This window comes from Filicampus tigris, chromosome 12 (assembly GCF_054856515.1).
Source record: "Filicampus tigris isolate MCC_2025a chromosome 12, RoL_Ftig_1.0, whole genome shotgun sequence".
Lineage (NCBI taxonomy): Eukaryota > Metazoa > Chordata > Actinopteri > Syngnathiformes > Syngnathidae > Filicampus > Filicampus tigris.
The window spans coordinates 15,610,900-15,626,899 of NC_141228.1; the positions used below are offsets into that span (position 1 = coordinate 15,610,900).

Consider the following 16,000-nt stretch of genomic DNA (forward strand, 5'->3'; position numbering starts at 1 on the left):
AGATGATATCGGTGAAGTGAGCAGGGGCCCAATGGTCAATGTAGAAATCTCCATAGCAGCGCCTCCGAGGATGTGGTCAGCCTCCGATCTTGTAGCAGTCAGTTGCTGTTGGATCGGAACAGCAACCTCCAATTCGGTCGTCATCACCTGATTCCCAAGCTTGGGAAAAGGGGGCAGAAAAAGAATAGAAGCGGCAGTAAAGAGGCCAAAACAAACAGTTCGACTAAATGCAGAATCGTACAAATAAGTCTTAAGTCGTGTTTTAAACATTTCTACTGAGGTAGCGCCTCTAATATCTACGGGTAGGGCATTCCAAAGCACCAAATAGAAAACGCTTTCGAGTTCACGTATCTAGTGAGTGTAGGTTATCTTGATGCATTTTGTGTTCCAAGTACCAGTACTGATGAATTCTGGTATTGCCAATTTTTTGCCCCTAAAATAACAATTATGGTTAAACGGTACAGGTACCAGTATTCAGTGCAACACTAATCCAAAATACGAACAAATCGGAGGTTGACCATCATCCAATGTATTTTTTCCCCCTCGTCTATGAGGTTCATTAACAGCATCAACAACTAATACACTTTGGGTTGACTATTGGTGTGCACAATCACACACAGTGTGCTCAGTTATTAGAAAAGCGCTGCTTCAGTGGTAGGCCCCTGAGGACAAATGCCTACACTACTGAGCAGTCCTGCAGCGCTGCATTTATGTGGCAGAACAGAGGAGTGTTCCTCACTGATGTGTCATGTTAGTAATACCAGCAGTTGTAGTATGTGACTGTCCGGTTGTGTTATGTGTGAAAGCAGGGTTTTTGTTGTTGTAGCACTCCTGCCTCCGCACCCACCCTTTGTGCCGCAACTCAAACCTTTCCACTACTTACAGTTATGTAAGAAAGAAAAGGAAAAAGAGAGGGAAAAACATGAGGGGAAAAAGGAGTAAATGTGAAAAAGTGGGGAGGTGAAATGGATAATCTCAAATTTCAATTCTCCCTCTCCCCCTTAATGAATTAAACGGCAACAAAATGGCACGTAAAGGGGGGAAATGGGTAAAAAAAGAGGAAAAAAAGACAGCTCAGTGTTTACCTGGGATAAATTGGAAAAAGAAAGAAAAAAGATGAAAATTTGGGGGGAGCAAAATAGTATATATATATATTAAAAAAAAGAGTAGAAGTGGAGTGAATAAATCTAAAATCTGAATACATAAGAAATCCCCAAAATGTAAGGGGATCAAATATATGGCAAAAAAGGACATTTTTAAAAAGGCAAAATAAAAACAACGAAAGGAAAAAAGGTAAAATCTGAAAAAGATGAAAATATGGTCTTAAAAAAGGAAAAAAGAGAAATGAATGAAAAATGAACCAAAGAGAGAGGAGTGGTGAAGGCAAACCAAATGACCCTGAAATAAGTAAATACAACATGGACGAAAATATATAAAACAGCAAAAAATGTGTTTGTTTTTTTAAGCAAAAGTAGGAAAAGGACAGAAAATGAGAGGGGGGGAGATGACCTTGAATCGATCAATCCAAAATTGTGACAACAAAATTAAAAATGAAAGAGAAAAGGGAAAATCTATCACAGAAAATAATGGAAAAAATACTAATTGAAAACGGGCCAAATAAAATCAATGAAAGTATAAAGAGGGAAAAGAAAGGATGGGAGGGGTGGGAGAAAAAAGTGGGAACTGGGAAATGAAGCTAAAACCGTGACAACTTTCCGCCCCAACTCAAGGCTTTCCACTAAAGTTATGCAAGACGTTTTCAAATGGTGCCATTCCCATACAGCCTCGTGCTTACCTTGAACCTATAAACAAAACTTGTGCAGTTTATTCCCCCCCTGTGGTGTGAAATCATTGTTCTATTTATCGTCCTATTGGGGATGTTATTATTCCAGGCATACAAAAGTGACCTCGCACACAGTTGCACAGAACGCTTGGCCACTTCCTAGAATGCCATTTGACAATCACTGGCAAACACGCTGATGTTATAATGTGATGTGAAACAACTCATATTGCTAGTAAGCTATAAATTAAAAACATGTCAGTCAAAAATGCGACCAATACATTCCATATTCCCACGTTAAGTAAGCCCAACCTAACGAAATAAAAAAGTATATTTTTAAAACATATATTTTAAAAAAAATATATTTTACAAGTAAAATTTGACTAATTATTGAGCATTAGAAACTCCCCCAACTAGTTGGTGGCAGCGAAATGGTTTGAAACGTATCTTAAGTGAGACTAGTCCTGGAACTTTTCTGACACAGCTCATGCTTTGGTTGCGCATTATGTGCAATCGCGTCCGGGTTGCATCATTTTCCCCCTCAATAAAGGCCTCAGGGCGTCTCCCGTTACCAGAGGTTATCCCGTCATCCGCCCACCTCCTCTCAGTCCAGAGGCCTCAATGGGCGCGACGCACAACACTGACTACTGTGTTTCACCGTTGGGTGCTTGCAGCCTATTAGAACGGAGAGCCAGTGCAACCTCATGGCCAGGCGGACCCTTCATAATGGCTCCATTTACACAACCGGGGGAGTTGTTCGGTGTGGCTATGCTGACGCCGCTGCTTGCTGAGTGTGCGCCATGACGTCAGCTCAGCGGTGATCTCGGCGGGCCTAAACATGATCAGAAGCGCTCATCTACATTTACAGGCAGACTTCTAAGATTTGTATGAATTTATATTCCCACCGATCGATTCTCTTTATCTCATAGCGTTTTTCTTGGCTGAGCAGATTCCATTACGTCTCGACGTGATTCATTTTGGATGTACTATAGCGTTTAATTCTGGAGATTGACTTGGCCAAGTCTAAAACTTTCCACTTGTTGTCCCAGTGTTGTTTTGATAATATGTATTAAATGCATACTCTTTATGGTTTGAGTCTGGAGATTGATATACCCGGTTCAAAAACCTTTCTGCTTCTGACCACTGTTTTTGTTTTGACAATCCATGCTTTACCGGGTTTAAATCTGGGATTGACTTGGGTTGTAATTTAAATGCATGCTCTATAAAATTGAAGTCTGGTGATAGACTTAGTTTGTGTAAGACTTTCTACTTGCTGCCACTGATGTTGGTTTGACAGTGTGTTTAAAATGCACGGTTGTTACAGTGTTTTGAAGTATCTCCTAGTTTGTTTTGGTTTGTTTGCATCTTTCTTTTAAAAGCCAGGCAAAATGTTTCTCTCGACTCCTGAGTCATTTCCTGCTTGACAGATCATGCGCTCGTATGCACAGTCCGTCCTTTCTCTCTCTCTCTCTCTCAAAGCTTTTATCCTTCCTATCACTCTGGTAAAGGTTGTCTAAATGTTTTAAAGAACACATTCAAGCAAAACATTTAGACAAAAGTTAATAAAGATAACGAGAGTATGCTCATCATTCTTGAAATGGCTGACAGCTTATCAGGGCCTGCAAGCTGTTCTGTTATTACATTACGGCATGGCAATCTCACTTGTTGTTTGGCCGGGAGACACGAGACTAGTGATCATGTGCAGCTCTCCACGGGGAAAACACGCACAATATTGGAGGAACATATTAAAGCCGCTTAGAGAGTAATTGAGAGGAAACCTTGTCGGGTGTTTGGGCTGTGAAGCGAGATGAGCAGTTAAAGAAGAGGTCCAAATTTTGTGCTGATGTGAATTTGATAACATGAGAAACAAATATGAGAGAGGACTCTTGATAACGTTAACACTTATGAGTTCCATGATATGTTTGAGGTGTGAACACAGATGGCGTTGATGAGCATCCAAACGCGGCAGTGTGTCAACCCTCTTCTGCCAATCTCATCAGCACCTTCCTTCTCCTCATGCTCTGTCGTGCGCGTTTCCAAGGTAACTCCAAGGGGAAACGGCAGAAAAAGATCATCTACAGGACCCAGAACTACCTGAACCAGTACGCCGCTGACGGCCTCCGCACGCTTTGCATTGCCAAAAAGGTAATTCGGACAATTCAGTGACGCTCCAATTTTGGAACTGGAAGCAGATGATCCCGCCTATTCAAAGTGGTGGCATTCTTCCTGACTCATTCGCGATCGGTGCCACCATCCCACATGGCTGATTTACGCCTGTGTGAAAAGCGTCACCACAGTGTGGCCATAAAACATGTCCATGGAAAACTATTTGAGCATTTATTTGATATCCTTGCTATTCAGCTTGAGGTCCATGTACTAGTGTACTCTTTGACCTCGCTAGTAGGACCGTTCAACTCAACTGAACTTTTATTTATAGAGCAAAAGTAGAGTAAAAATATGGCATTAGAGCACCTCGTTGTTGGCCCTGAGTGTGCGCACGTGAAGGGGGGAAGGCAAAAGCGCAAGGTCCCCCCCAATTTTTTTTAAGAAGTCGTGACAGCCAGCGTGTGGACAGGGGCTTTGCCGTGACCACTTTAGAGTGCCTCGTTGTTGTGACATGGAAAAGCTGCGTGACAGGCTATTCTAACTGATATACTGTATTTTCACATCTTAAACATAGTTATGCATTTTTTTTAACAGCATTCTTCTTTGCGGTGTGTCCAATTTAGAACACATTTTGTTTCACTTTACGGGGACTTTGAGATGGATGTTGAGGATATCGAATAAAAGCTCAACATAAATCTACTTTTCGGCAATAAACTTTACTAGTTAACTGCTGTACAAATGTCCTCCGTAATAGGACAACTACATGTCACTAGGGAGGTAAAACTCTGCACTAGCTGACAACTGTGTGCTACTATTACTACTATAAATATTATAAAATTCTACTAGTTAATATCTAGCACTTTTACTAGTTGTTCTAGTGGTGCAGATGTGAACTATAGCAGAGTTTAGCCTTCCAGTTGGGCCTGCTAATGTTACTTATGCTGCATAGTTGTTTACGAGTAGTTTAATTGTGCACTAGTAGGCTTAAAGTGGCACTAGTAGAGGAAAAACATGATACTAGTAAGACAAAGTTGTTTTACTAGTGCACTGAATTGTCTTCATACTAGTAAATGGACCCTAAGCTTGATATCCAATAAATAGCATACTTTACACATCCTCTTATTCTGTTTAATTTGCCGGGGCCTCACTCAGATCAAATTCTTTGCTCTAATTTGCCCCTCCGCCAGGTTCTGAGCAAGGAGGAATACGCCTGCTGGCTGCAGCGCCACTTGGAGGCGGAGACGGCCATCCAGGGTCGAGAGGAGCTGCTGTTTGAGTCGGCCCTGCGTCTGGAGACCAACCTCCAGCTCCTGGGTAAACTAATACTCCGTCTAGGCCGTATTTACTTAAATTGTGGCCTCCATACTACTAAGTGGAGATAGATGAAGGTAGAGCCAAAAAGGAAAAAAGTAGAGCAAAAAAAAAAAGCCTCACTCCATATAAACACAATTTTCTCCATTGAGGGGTAACCGAACTATGACTTCCACATGATCACTGTACAATAGTTCTGATAAGTCATAGACACTCCTGAGCCCACATTAACCAATCATGCTACTGATCCCACCCACCACCTCTTGGATAGCTGGTTGACAGATTTGTGTAATATTTTCCTCACAGGCGCGACGGGAATCGAGGATCGGCTGCAGGACGGCGTGCCCGAAACCATTGACGCCCTGCGTAAGGCCGGCTTGCAGATCTGGGTGCTGACGGGCGACAAGCAGGAAACGGCCGTCAACATCGCCTACGCCTGCAAGCTGCTGGACCCCGAGGAGGAGATCTTGACTCTCAATGCCGACTCCATGGTGAGCTGGGGATCTCGGCAAAGTCTTTCGTCTCTTTTGTAACATACCAAAACAAAGTTGCAAACCATCACCGAAAGAAACTAAAGTCAAATTGAGGAAATATCAAAAACTAAGTCACAAAAACGTTTGTGTAGTCATGATATTTCCTTCAATTGCTTCAACCTTTAATTTTTTCAACTATTTTTTTTTTTACTTGAATCGGGGTGTTTCCTTTTTGTTTTATTCCTTTTGGTTTTTTTTTAAATACAGTATTGATGTTGTTTCATGTGAATTTAATTTGTGTTTCCTTTCAGCCCTCTTCATCTCCTTTCAGCACATTTCGTCTTATTAAAAGCAAACCTCTACATTTTTTTTTTTGTACGACTTGTCTTCCAGATGTGAAGCAGGTTAGTGCTGTTTCAGCTTTTGATCCTGACCGTGTCTGTCTCTGTTGAACCAGGAGGCCTGTTCCCTGCTCCTTGAGGAGAGTTTACACTACATCCAGGCCAAATTCCTGTGCGGCTCAGCCAAGGCCTTCCACGCTGACTTCGCCCCCTTGCACATTTATCCGTCTCCGCATCCTCCCCCTACGCACTGGTCGTCCTCCCACGCCGCCGTGCACCGGCTGGGCCTGGTGATCGACGGCCGCACCCTGGCCTACGCCCTGGACCGCAGCCTGGAGGACAAGTTCCTGGCGGTGGCGCGCAGTTGCCGCTCGGTGCTGTGCTGCCGGTCCACGCCGCTGCAGAAGAGCATGGTGGTCAAGCTGGTGCGCAACAAGCTCAAAGTCATGACGCTGGCCATAGGTAAGTAAGCAGCTGCGGACAGGCCTTTGATTGCTAGTAAGGTAAAGGCGGGTAGAGCTGTCTGTACTCAATAAAAATGTTTTTTTAGAATAATATGACTCAAGTAAGGTCACAAATAAAGTCACAGGAATGACCATCAGAAACCAAGTCAAAAAGGAAATCTCAAAAATGACGTCACAAAAAAAAAAAAGCTTTTTTTTTTTTTTTTTCAAAATGCATTTATTCATTTCTTCTTTTTTTCTTAGGTGACGGAGCCAATGATGTCAGTATGATCCAGGTAGCTGACGTTGGCGTGGGCATATCGGGACAGGAGGGCATGCAGGTGAGTCTTTCTGTTAATAGTCTGTGAGCCTTGAAAGAGCCAGTTCAAATGCAGTTCAAAAGTTGTCTGGTACTCAAGATGTTCTCTTTTTTGAAAATGGCTGGCATTGAAAGAGTTAATAACTGGTAAGTAAAGTTGGCATGATCATTCCAAGTACATTGACCAAGAGCATGTGATCGATTTTATTTCTGGTCGTTTTGCTCATTTCTATTGTTCGCACTGTTGGTTTTCATTAATACTTATTCACAACCTGAACGTTTATATTCGCGAGATGTAATCCAACCATTTCCCGCCGCCGCCGATTATGTTCTTCATGCGCGAGGCGGTGGCTTGGAAAAGGCTCTTACCAGGTTTGTCTGTGAAATTCAAATCATTATTCAAATCATTATTTTTGCCACCAAATCTCAATCTTGTCTTGTTTTATAGTTTCGGCTGTCAAAAATAGCATTGAAGTCATTGTTCAATGCTATTTTTTTTCTCAGAAAATGCATTTTCTCTTCTTTTTAGTCAGAAACATGTGTTTTTGGTGACCCCAACCCATGTTCTACTGCTTATTACGACAGAATGGAAAAAGCTATTTGACTGTGGATTTTTTCTAGCCGTGCTCATTTCTATAATTCAAGGTGGTGGAAGGACGCCTTTAATGTCTGTCAGGGTGTGTTTTACAAACCTGGCGAGCACCTTTATATGGCCGGCGCTCGTTTACAGCGTCCACATCCATGCTATTATCGCATGGAGGTCACAGTCATCATCATCGTCATCATCGACCCCCTGCTTAGCTCGCCTTTCCAGGAAGGTGATCTTGCATAGCAATAACGGGGACTCACAATTAACTCGTGGGCGTAGTAGCACATCTGTTTAAGACTCCTGTCTGAAACCGTAGAGTGGTTTTTTTGGGGGGTGGGGGGGTGCGCCAGATTAATCACCGTTAGTCTCAGGCTCTCTTAAAGGCACAGCGCTCGCTCCCACGCGTGCTGAGATACACATTTCACAGCTAGGGCCACGCTCGCTCTCGCCTTATGATGAACCTGCTCCCCGCGCACCCGCTTATTAGAGATCAGCAGAAAGCCAGGGGAGCTACGCTGCCAGGCCGCTAAAGCTTGACCATGTCACCAAGGGTTGGCGCCGCCAATTACAGTCTGGGTCATAAGCCTGTCTTGTCTTAAGGGATGTTTTTTGATGAAAGGATAGTTTCAAGCTCAGGCATGTAGGTTGGTAGGTCGATAATCGGTTGTTAAAGCTGACTCGGTATGTCTCTATTATACTGCCCTCGGGTGGCCAAGGCACACACACCAGAAGGAGCAGCACAATGTTCACTGTAGTAAAAAAAAAAAAGTTGTGAACTGTTCATTTTTTTTACATTCTATTTATTTGTGTGTATGTTTTTAAAATGTACAGTATTACACAGTGCTATGTTTCTTATTAAAAAAATACATTACGAAAATTTTTGTTTTTTGGGGTGGGGGACTTGAACGGATTAATGGCATTTCTATTGATTTCACTGGGGAAAGATGATGTGAGATACGAGCATGCTCACGGAGCAAATGAAACTCTCACATCAAGCCGCCGCTGTATTTGATTTAGTCGTCTCCATTAATGCATCGTAATGATACAATAGATCATAATGTGTACAGTATATAGCTGAGGAATGATTTTTTAAAAAATCAAGCCACGGCAAGCTCAAATTTGAGTTTGCCAACTTGAATCTTTATCTTCCATGCTCCGCCTACTTTGTGGGTTGCTTTCTCTCTCTTTATGAATGAATGCATTTATTCTAGGCTGAAATGCCCAAACTTTGGATTGTTGAAGCAAGTATTTTGCGAGGTCACAGAGGGCTTTGGATGTGAGGGTGATTATCTCGTACAGTTTGCAATGCGGTGTGTAATGTGCAGCCAGTCAAGTTACTCCAGAACATGTGTGATGTGACTCGCGCGTGTTGTCTTGCAGGCGGTGATGGCCAGCGATTTTGCCCTGCCACGTTTCCGCTACCTCCAGAAGCTGCTGCTGGTGCACGGGCACTGGTGCTACTCACGCCTGGCCAACATGATCCTCTACTTCTTCTACAAGAACGCCGTACGTCGCCATCGCCACACCCGGACCTCATATGCTCCCATTTTGCACTCAAAAATTTGGTTTAAAATAATAAAAACGGTCGGGAAGTAGTTTTCCATAAAGGGGCATGGCCTAGTATGCTCTTTGTCCTCACTAGTAAGACAATTCAGCGCACGAGGAGAACAACTGTTTCTTAGTTGTGTTGTTTTTTTTTCCTTTTCCCCTTAGATGTTCGTGGCACTCATCTTCTGGTATCAATTCTACTGCGGCTTCTCGGGCTCAGCCATGATCGACCAGTGGTATCTGATCTTCTTCAACCTGATGTTCTCCGCCTTCCCGCAACTCGTCACCGGCACGCTGGACAAGGACGTGTCGGCCGAGACGCTGCAACAACTACCTCAGCTTTACGTCAACGGACAGAACTCGGAGGTGCACGGGCGCTTCTCCGCTTCTTTCACCCCTTTTTCCCATTGTCCTATTTTCCCTTTTTTTCCCCCTTTTGATGTGAAAATGTTTCTAAACAAGTCATGATTTTGGGAACTTAAAAAAAAAAAAAAACAGGCCCGGAAGCCAGTTTGACTAATATGAGGATGGTAGGCTCATCTAACAGGAGTTCACCTGCAAAAAGTCTCAAAAAGTCATGCCCCAAATGACATGCAAAGTCTGCCATTTTTGTTTGAAGTGGCCATTTTGGACGCGTGACATTTATTTATTTATTTATTTATTTTGGGGTGGGGGGCGTTCAAAGTGTTAAAAAAACATTTGGGGAAAATTCTGGCCCTGCCACCAGGTGCATTTGGCAACATGAAATTCAGTAGGCATCTCTTTCGTGAGTAGACACACAAAAAATCTCAAGAAGCTATGCCCCAAAAGACACACAAAGTCTGGCATTTTGGTTTGGAATAGCCATTTTAGGCATAAGGAATTTATTTTAAAAAATTTGGTGTGAAACTGTTAAAAATGAATGTTTTTCGCTAATTCAGCCCCTGGAGCCAGTTTAATTTATCAACCAAATTTTATGATGCTATATCTATCAGGATTAGACTGAAAAAAAACTCAAAAACTGACACACTAAACTTTGGTTGGAAACATCCATTTTAGGCCTGAAGAATCTTTTTCCTTTTTTTTTTTTATATATATATTTAAAACTTATTTTGGTAAAATTCAGCCCCTGAAGCCATCTTAATTTAGCAACATGAAATTTGGTCAGTATGTCTATCAGGAGTAGAACTACAGAAAAGTCTCAAGAAGACATGCCTGACACACAAATTCTTGCATTCGCAGTGGAAACGGGCCTTTTAGGCATGAGGATTGTTGTGAATTAGCAATTGATGGGTGGTCTTGTTCACTTTAAAGGAATACAAGCCATACATGTTCTGGATGAACATGATCGACGCTTTCTACCAAAGTCTCATCTGCTTCTTCATTCCTTACTTCGTGAGTGTCCCCGCCACCGGTGTCATTTTATCCATTGCTGTATTTGGTGCGTTTGAACTCAGGCCTCGTTTCCTCCTCAGGCCTACGCCGACTCAGACGTCGACCTGTTTACATGGGGGACCCCCATCACTTCCATCGCTGTGTTTACCATTCTGCTGCACTTGGGGGTGGAGACCAAAACCTGGGTGAGAAACCGCAGCCCTCGAGAACCTCCATAGCGGTCAAGAACACCCATGATAATGAATCCATCCAGTTATTTTTTTTAAGTGTGAAAATTTACATTTTTTAAATTTTTGTCAGCGCCCAGAGCCATTTTACTGTAGCTACATCAAATTTGAAAAGAACCCATGCCTGAGAAGACACGTGAAGTCTGCCTTTTGGGTTTGCAGTGGCAATTTTACTTTCTTTTTTCTTCTTCTTTTTTGTTGTTTTATTTTTTTGTTATAAGGTTGAAAATTCAGCCCCTGTCACCAGTTTAACTTAGCAACATGAAATTTGGTAAGCGTGTCTATCATGAGTAGACCCACCAAAATGTCTCAAGAAGCCATGCCCCAAAATATATACCTACAGTCTGTCATTTTGCTTAGAAGTGGCCATTTTAGGCAAATGAAATTGATTCAGTTATTTTTATTTTTGTAATTGTTAAAACGAGGCATGTTGAATCAATGATTTTATTTTTTTATGTTGAAAATTTTAAAAAAAATCTATGATTTTTAGAAAAGTCAGCCCCTGCAGCAAGTTTCATCTGGCCTCATGAAATTTAGTTGGCATGGCTCTCATGAGTAGACCCGCAAAAAATTCTCAAATAACCCAAAAAGACACACACAGTCTGCCATTTTGCTTCAAATCCACCCTTTTAGGGTAATTTTGGCCATTTCCAGGTGCCCCTCAAAGACGAACTGGTCCTAGAGATTTTGCCAAACAGCGCCAGGCATACCTGTAAATAATGTCCAAGCAATGCCTCTTGTTCCAGACGTGGATGAACTGGCTATCCATCTGCTTCAGCGTGGCTCTTTTCTTCACGGTGGCGCTGTGCTACAACGCCTCATGCCCCACCTGCTACTCCCCCTCCAACCCCTATTGGACCATGCAGAGGCTGCTGCAGGACCCCGCATTCTACCTGCTCTGCCTCATCACGCCGGCAGCCGCACTGTTGCCCAGGTACTTGCGGGGGGGGGGGGGGGGGGGGCGTGACGCTAGTGAAAGTTTAGTCGGAATCGCTGACGGAAGCCTGTTTAAAATTAGGGGCGGACTGGCCTATAGACGGGTACTATGGTTATCGTCACGATAATGTGTGTGCGTTGCAGATATTTCTACCGAGCATGTCAAGGCACGATCTTTCCCAGCCCGGTCCAAGTGGGGCGGCAGTTGGACCGGCTCCCCGCCAAAGACCCCCGCAGGAACATCCTGAGCCTGAGCAGGATCCAGATGGGCACTCGGCCCGAGCCCGAGACAAAATCCTCCGTCGCCAAAGACCCCCGCCGCCCCCAAGAGGAATCAGAACGTCCTGACGCCAGCCTGTCAGTCCGGATCGACCTCCCCCTCGACGGAGGCGTCAAGTACACCAAGAACTCACAGGAGAGAACCAATGTTGGCTGAAATGCCACCCCTGCCCCGCCCCTTTTCCCAAATTTGCACGTTTTTTATTATATTTTTCCAAATAGCTTCTTTTATAAAGGATGCAAATAGGTACTTTATTTGAGCTAATGTTATTAGGGGAGTTGGAAGAAGAACTGGATGTTCTTTTTATTTGCCAGGAAAGCTTCATTTTCTACAGAAGATGCATCTAAGTACTGGCCGGGTCTGAAACGATGAATACATTTTCTCTTTTTTTTTTGTGACATACAAAGTGCTTTGACTCAACAGCGGCCTTGATTGCGTCTTTCTGAGAGGACTTGTTTTCTGCACATATTGACCTCGGTTCATTGCAGAGTGTTAGTGCCACACTAAAGCGAATGAAAACTACTGAAATGATGTGGGGGGGGGGGAGTTATAAAACGGAAAATTAGTTTTAAAACAAAGTTATAGTCTTAAACGTTAAGGAAAAGGGGGTCAATGTTTTAAGAAAAAGTCATAATATTGCAAGAATGATGTCGCAAATTTACCCCCAACATTTTTAAACAGTAACATTTCAAGAACAAAGTTGCTTTAAAAACGTTTGTAGATTACAATAGTCATTAATCGTTTAAACTAAAAGTTGTAGATTAAGTCGTAAATTACTAGACTAAAATTAAAAGAATACAGTTTTTTTTGTTTTGTTTTTTTACAAAAGTCCTATATTGCGAGAGAAGTCGTAAATTATGAATACAATTTGTAAATCTAGAATCTAAAATTGCACAAATAAAGTATTTATTTTTTAGCAAAAGTCCAATGTTGCTAGAAAAGTCATTATTACACTACAGTTGTAAGGTAAATAAAAAGTAAAAAGTTTCTCGTAATGGTTCCACTTCATTGTCTGACTTTATTCTCATCGTGTTTGCGTGGGGTTTTTTTTCCATTCGAGTGTGGCACTAATACTCACTCATGTACATTTGTGAGATCATTTTGCTGAATGAATGCTAACGCTAATGAATACGTCTCTTGTACGCATTCCAGTGAAAAATCCGAAGACATTCCAGCTCAAACTTGGGGCACTGATGCTTATTGTCTCATTGTGTTTTAACAGTGTTTACCAAAGATGCCTTGATGGGTTCAACTTGCAGCCAGGAGACTTATCTTAGCCTAGACTGGCTTCATTTAGTTTAGCATTTTTTCCCGGCTGCATCTTCATATATTTTTTTCATATCCAATGATGCTGGGAATGAAGGCGACAAGTAACCTCGTTTTGCCAAAAACCAAACCACACTAAGCTTGCAACTATTTTTACTTGAAAGTCTTAAAAACAGTTTTTCTGTGCTCTTTCTCAGCTGGAAACCCCAAAAAGCAAAACTTTTGAGTGGCCAAAGAAAAAACATTTTAAGCACTTTGATATTTTCAGACGTTCCTCCATCCCAAACATCTTGTTTCATCCCCTGAAGAAAAGATGTGGTCGTTCAAAACATCATTGTTCATGTATGTTGTAGTTTCCACATATGTGCCTTAACACTGGATAATAAATGTTATTGTTCCCCGTTGAGGAAAGCTGTTTTGGTGTAAGATGTTTATGAATTGTTTTTTTTTTCCACATTTGGTCGTTTCCATGCTTCATAGTATAGCGGAAATGAGTAATTGGCATGCACCCAGAAAGGTTTGTAATAGACTAGTGGTGGAACAAGTTTTTTTTTTTTTTTTTTTTTTTACTATTAGACAAGGCTACGGTCTAAGTGGTGCGCTTTCCCTTAATGCAACTGTGTTAACTGGCCACAAGATGACACCAAAGCTATATTTTCATATTAGACTAATACATTTTTATACCAACAAAATCTGTCCCACAGCCGCCAGTTTTTTTTTTTTTAAATTAAAAGGTTATGAGAAAAAGTTAAAATATTGAGAGAACGTCTCTATATTAAAATGTAATGAACATCGAATCACATTTTATGTTGAATAATTGTTTTATAAATATAAAAATGTAATCAAAATGTTTTGCATGATTTTTTTTTTCATTCAAAATTGTAAATAAATTTGAGTTACAAGATACCACAGTACACAATTTTGTAATTTATATCACATACTAATACAAATAACTTTTTGCTTTGTCACCAATAACAACAAGATGAAATGTAAGCTTTTTCTTCAACTGCAGTGGCTATAAAAAGTCTCTTCAAATGCCAGGTTTTGGTAACATAAAAAAAAGAGACCAACATAAATCATTTAAAAACAAAAATCCACTATTAATGTAACCTGTACATATCAATTGGAAAATAAATATTTTCAAGAGTGGAAGTAAATAACTGGCAAGATTTGTGTACACACTCATAACTGGGGATGTAAATGTGTTCAGAATTAAACAGTCCAATTCGAACTCATGTTAAATGAGTCGGCACACACCAAGTGCCGATCTGATTAATCCCAAATAAAGTTCAGCTGTTCTAGTTGGCTATTCCTGACATTGTTTTGCTTTCGAGCGCTAACACTGACTGTTACGCTCCATTGAAACCAAGGTTAAAATGTTTGGCCCTATTTCCAAAAGGTGTTTGTCATTTTAACTCGTGTTTTCTGACTATCGGTGGCCAGGCTCCTACATATCACTTTGTCGCCTTCAAACAATGAACAGCAAACCTTGACACATGAAGATTGACTCGCACTCACACAAAGGCATCCTCCTGTTGCCTAGCAACCAGTCACTATCACCGCCGCTCTATGTCTCTGGCCTTCAGTAGGTGCTAAGAAACAGCACGAACAAAACAGATCTCTCATGTAGCATCGCAACAGTGAGTTAGCGGCTAAAGTTAGCCTCCAATAACAGGTCTGTAAACACACGGACCAGTATGAGGGCCCACCAGGGACGGAATTCTGGATTACCTCTTGCACGCAGTGGAAAAGCGCTCATACAGTGATTATTTCGTATAAGTCAAGTGACTATTTTTTGGAGGGGATCATATCAATGAAATGCGCGCGTTCACACTACTTAATTGCTGTCATACATACAAATTTGTTTTTTCTCACAAAGGCCTACACTATCCATGCACTCCACACATGCCACTGAATATAGTAGTAGAAGTAAAACGTGGTTGTAAAAGTAGTCATAGTAATAAAATAAGTAGTAGTCGTAAGATAAGTAGTGGTAGTAAAAGTAGTGGTAATATAAGTTGTAGATAGTAGTTTTACTAGTAGACGCGTTTGTAGAAATATAAGCGGTAGTTGTAGTAGTCAAATACTATCAGTGTTTGTCGTAAAATAGTCAGTATAGTAGTAGTAGCAGTAAAATAGCTAATAGTAAGACAAGTAGTAAAGTACTAGCAGTAGTTGTGCTAGTAGCCGAATAACAGACAGTAGTAAAATACGGAAAGTAGCATTTGTAAAAGTTGTAGTTGTAAAATAATGTAAGTAACTGTGGTAATATGAGTAGTACTAGTTGTAAAATAAGTAGTAGTAATCAGTATTTGTAGTAAAAGTAAAAAAAAAAAAAAAGTAGTAGTTGTTGTACCTGTAAAATAAGTAACAGTATGAGAAATAGTTGTAAAATAAATAGTGGGTGTAAATTAAGTATTAGTAGTAAACAAACATAGTAGCAGTAGGTGTACTAGGAGTCAAATTAGAGACAGTAGTACAATAATTAGTAGTCGTACTAGTAGAAAAAAAATCAGTAGTACTGTTATTGAAAGTAAGAGTAAAGAAATAGCAGTTGTAGAAGAGCACATGTGTGCCATTAATCCGAGCTATTAATAATGTAACCCCTCTATGATTATGTGAACAATATTTCAGAATTTTTGTAGTCTACTTACCTGTTGAAACATAAATGCCGTGCAACGTACTTGCCGTCTTCCCAATTATATGTCATTCACGTAATGTCTTCGTTTCAACTCACGTTACACATTCAATCTTAGGCACTGGAGTAGAAGACTCATCATCTTTTATACAATAAAATTGTAACTACCGTCATCAAAACTAAAATAAAAGTCAGCATTTTCGAAAACAAAAAAACCCAGACTTCCTCGGTTGTTGCAGCTTGTTTTCGTTTGTTTTTTTGCAAGTAGCTTGTGAGTGGTGCGCCATGTTGCGGCAGGTGGCATCCACTCCTACGCGTGGATCGGCTGCAGATGGCGAGAACACTTGTGACAAAACAGCACACACCAGC

At 41.2% G+C, this 16,000-nt stretch overlaps 1 protein-coding gene across 1 annotated transcript in view; it reads left to right on the forward strand.

The window, feature by feature from the left end:
* Positions 1–13,494, forward strand: part of atp10a (ATPase phospholipid transporting 10A) — a 29,610-nt gene extending 16,116 nt beyond the window's left edge. The window contains exons 11-21 of the mRNA XM_086047159.1: positions 3,822–3,925; positions 5,074–5,200; positions 5,504–5,688; positions 6,128–6,473; positions 6,719–6,795; positions 8,743–8,868; positions 9,076–9,276; positions 10,204–10,284; positions 10,365–10,469; positions 11,258–11,445; positions 11,592–13,494. Coding sequence (XP_085903285.1) covers positions 3,822–3,925; positions 5,074–5,200; positions 5,504–5,688; positions 6,128–6,473; positions 6,719–6,795; positions 8,743–8,868; positions 9,076–9,276; positions 10,204–10,284; positions 10,365–10,469; positions 11,258–11,445; positions 11,592–11,883 — 1,832 coding nt within the window. The 3' untranslated portion in view covers positions 11,884–13,494. The remainder of the gene's footprint in view (positions 1–3,821; positions 3,926–5,073; positions 5,201–5,503; positions 5,689–6,127; positions 6,474–6,718; positions 6,796–8,742; positions 8,869–9,075; positions 9,277–10,203; positions 10,285–10,364; positions 10,470–11,257; positions 11,446–11,591) is intronic.
* The last annotated feature ends 2,506 nt before the right edge of the window (positions 13,495–16,000 follow it).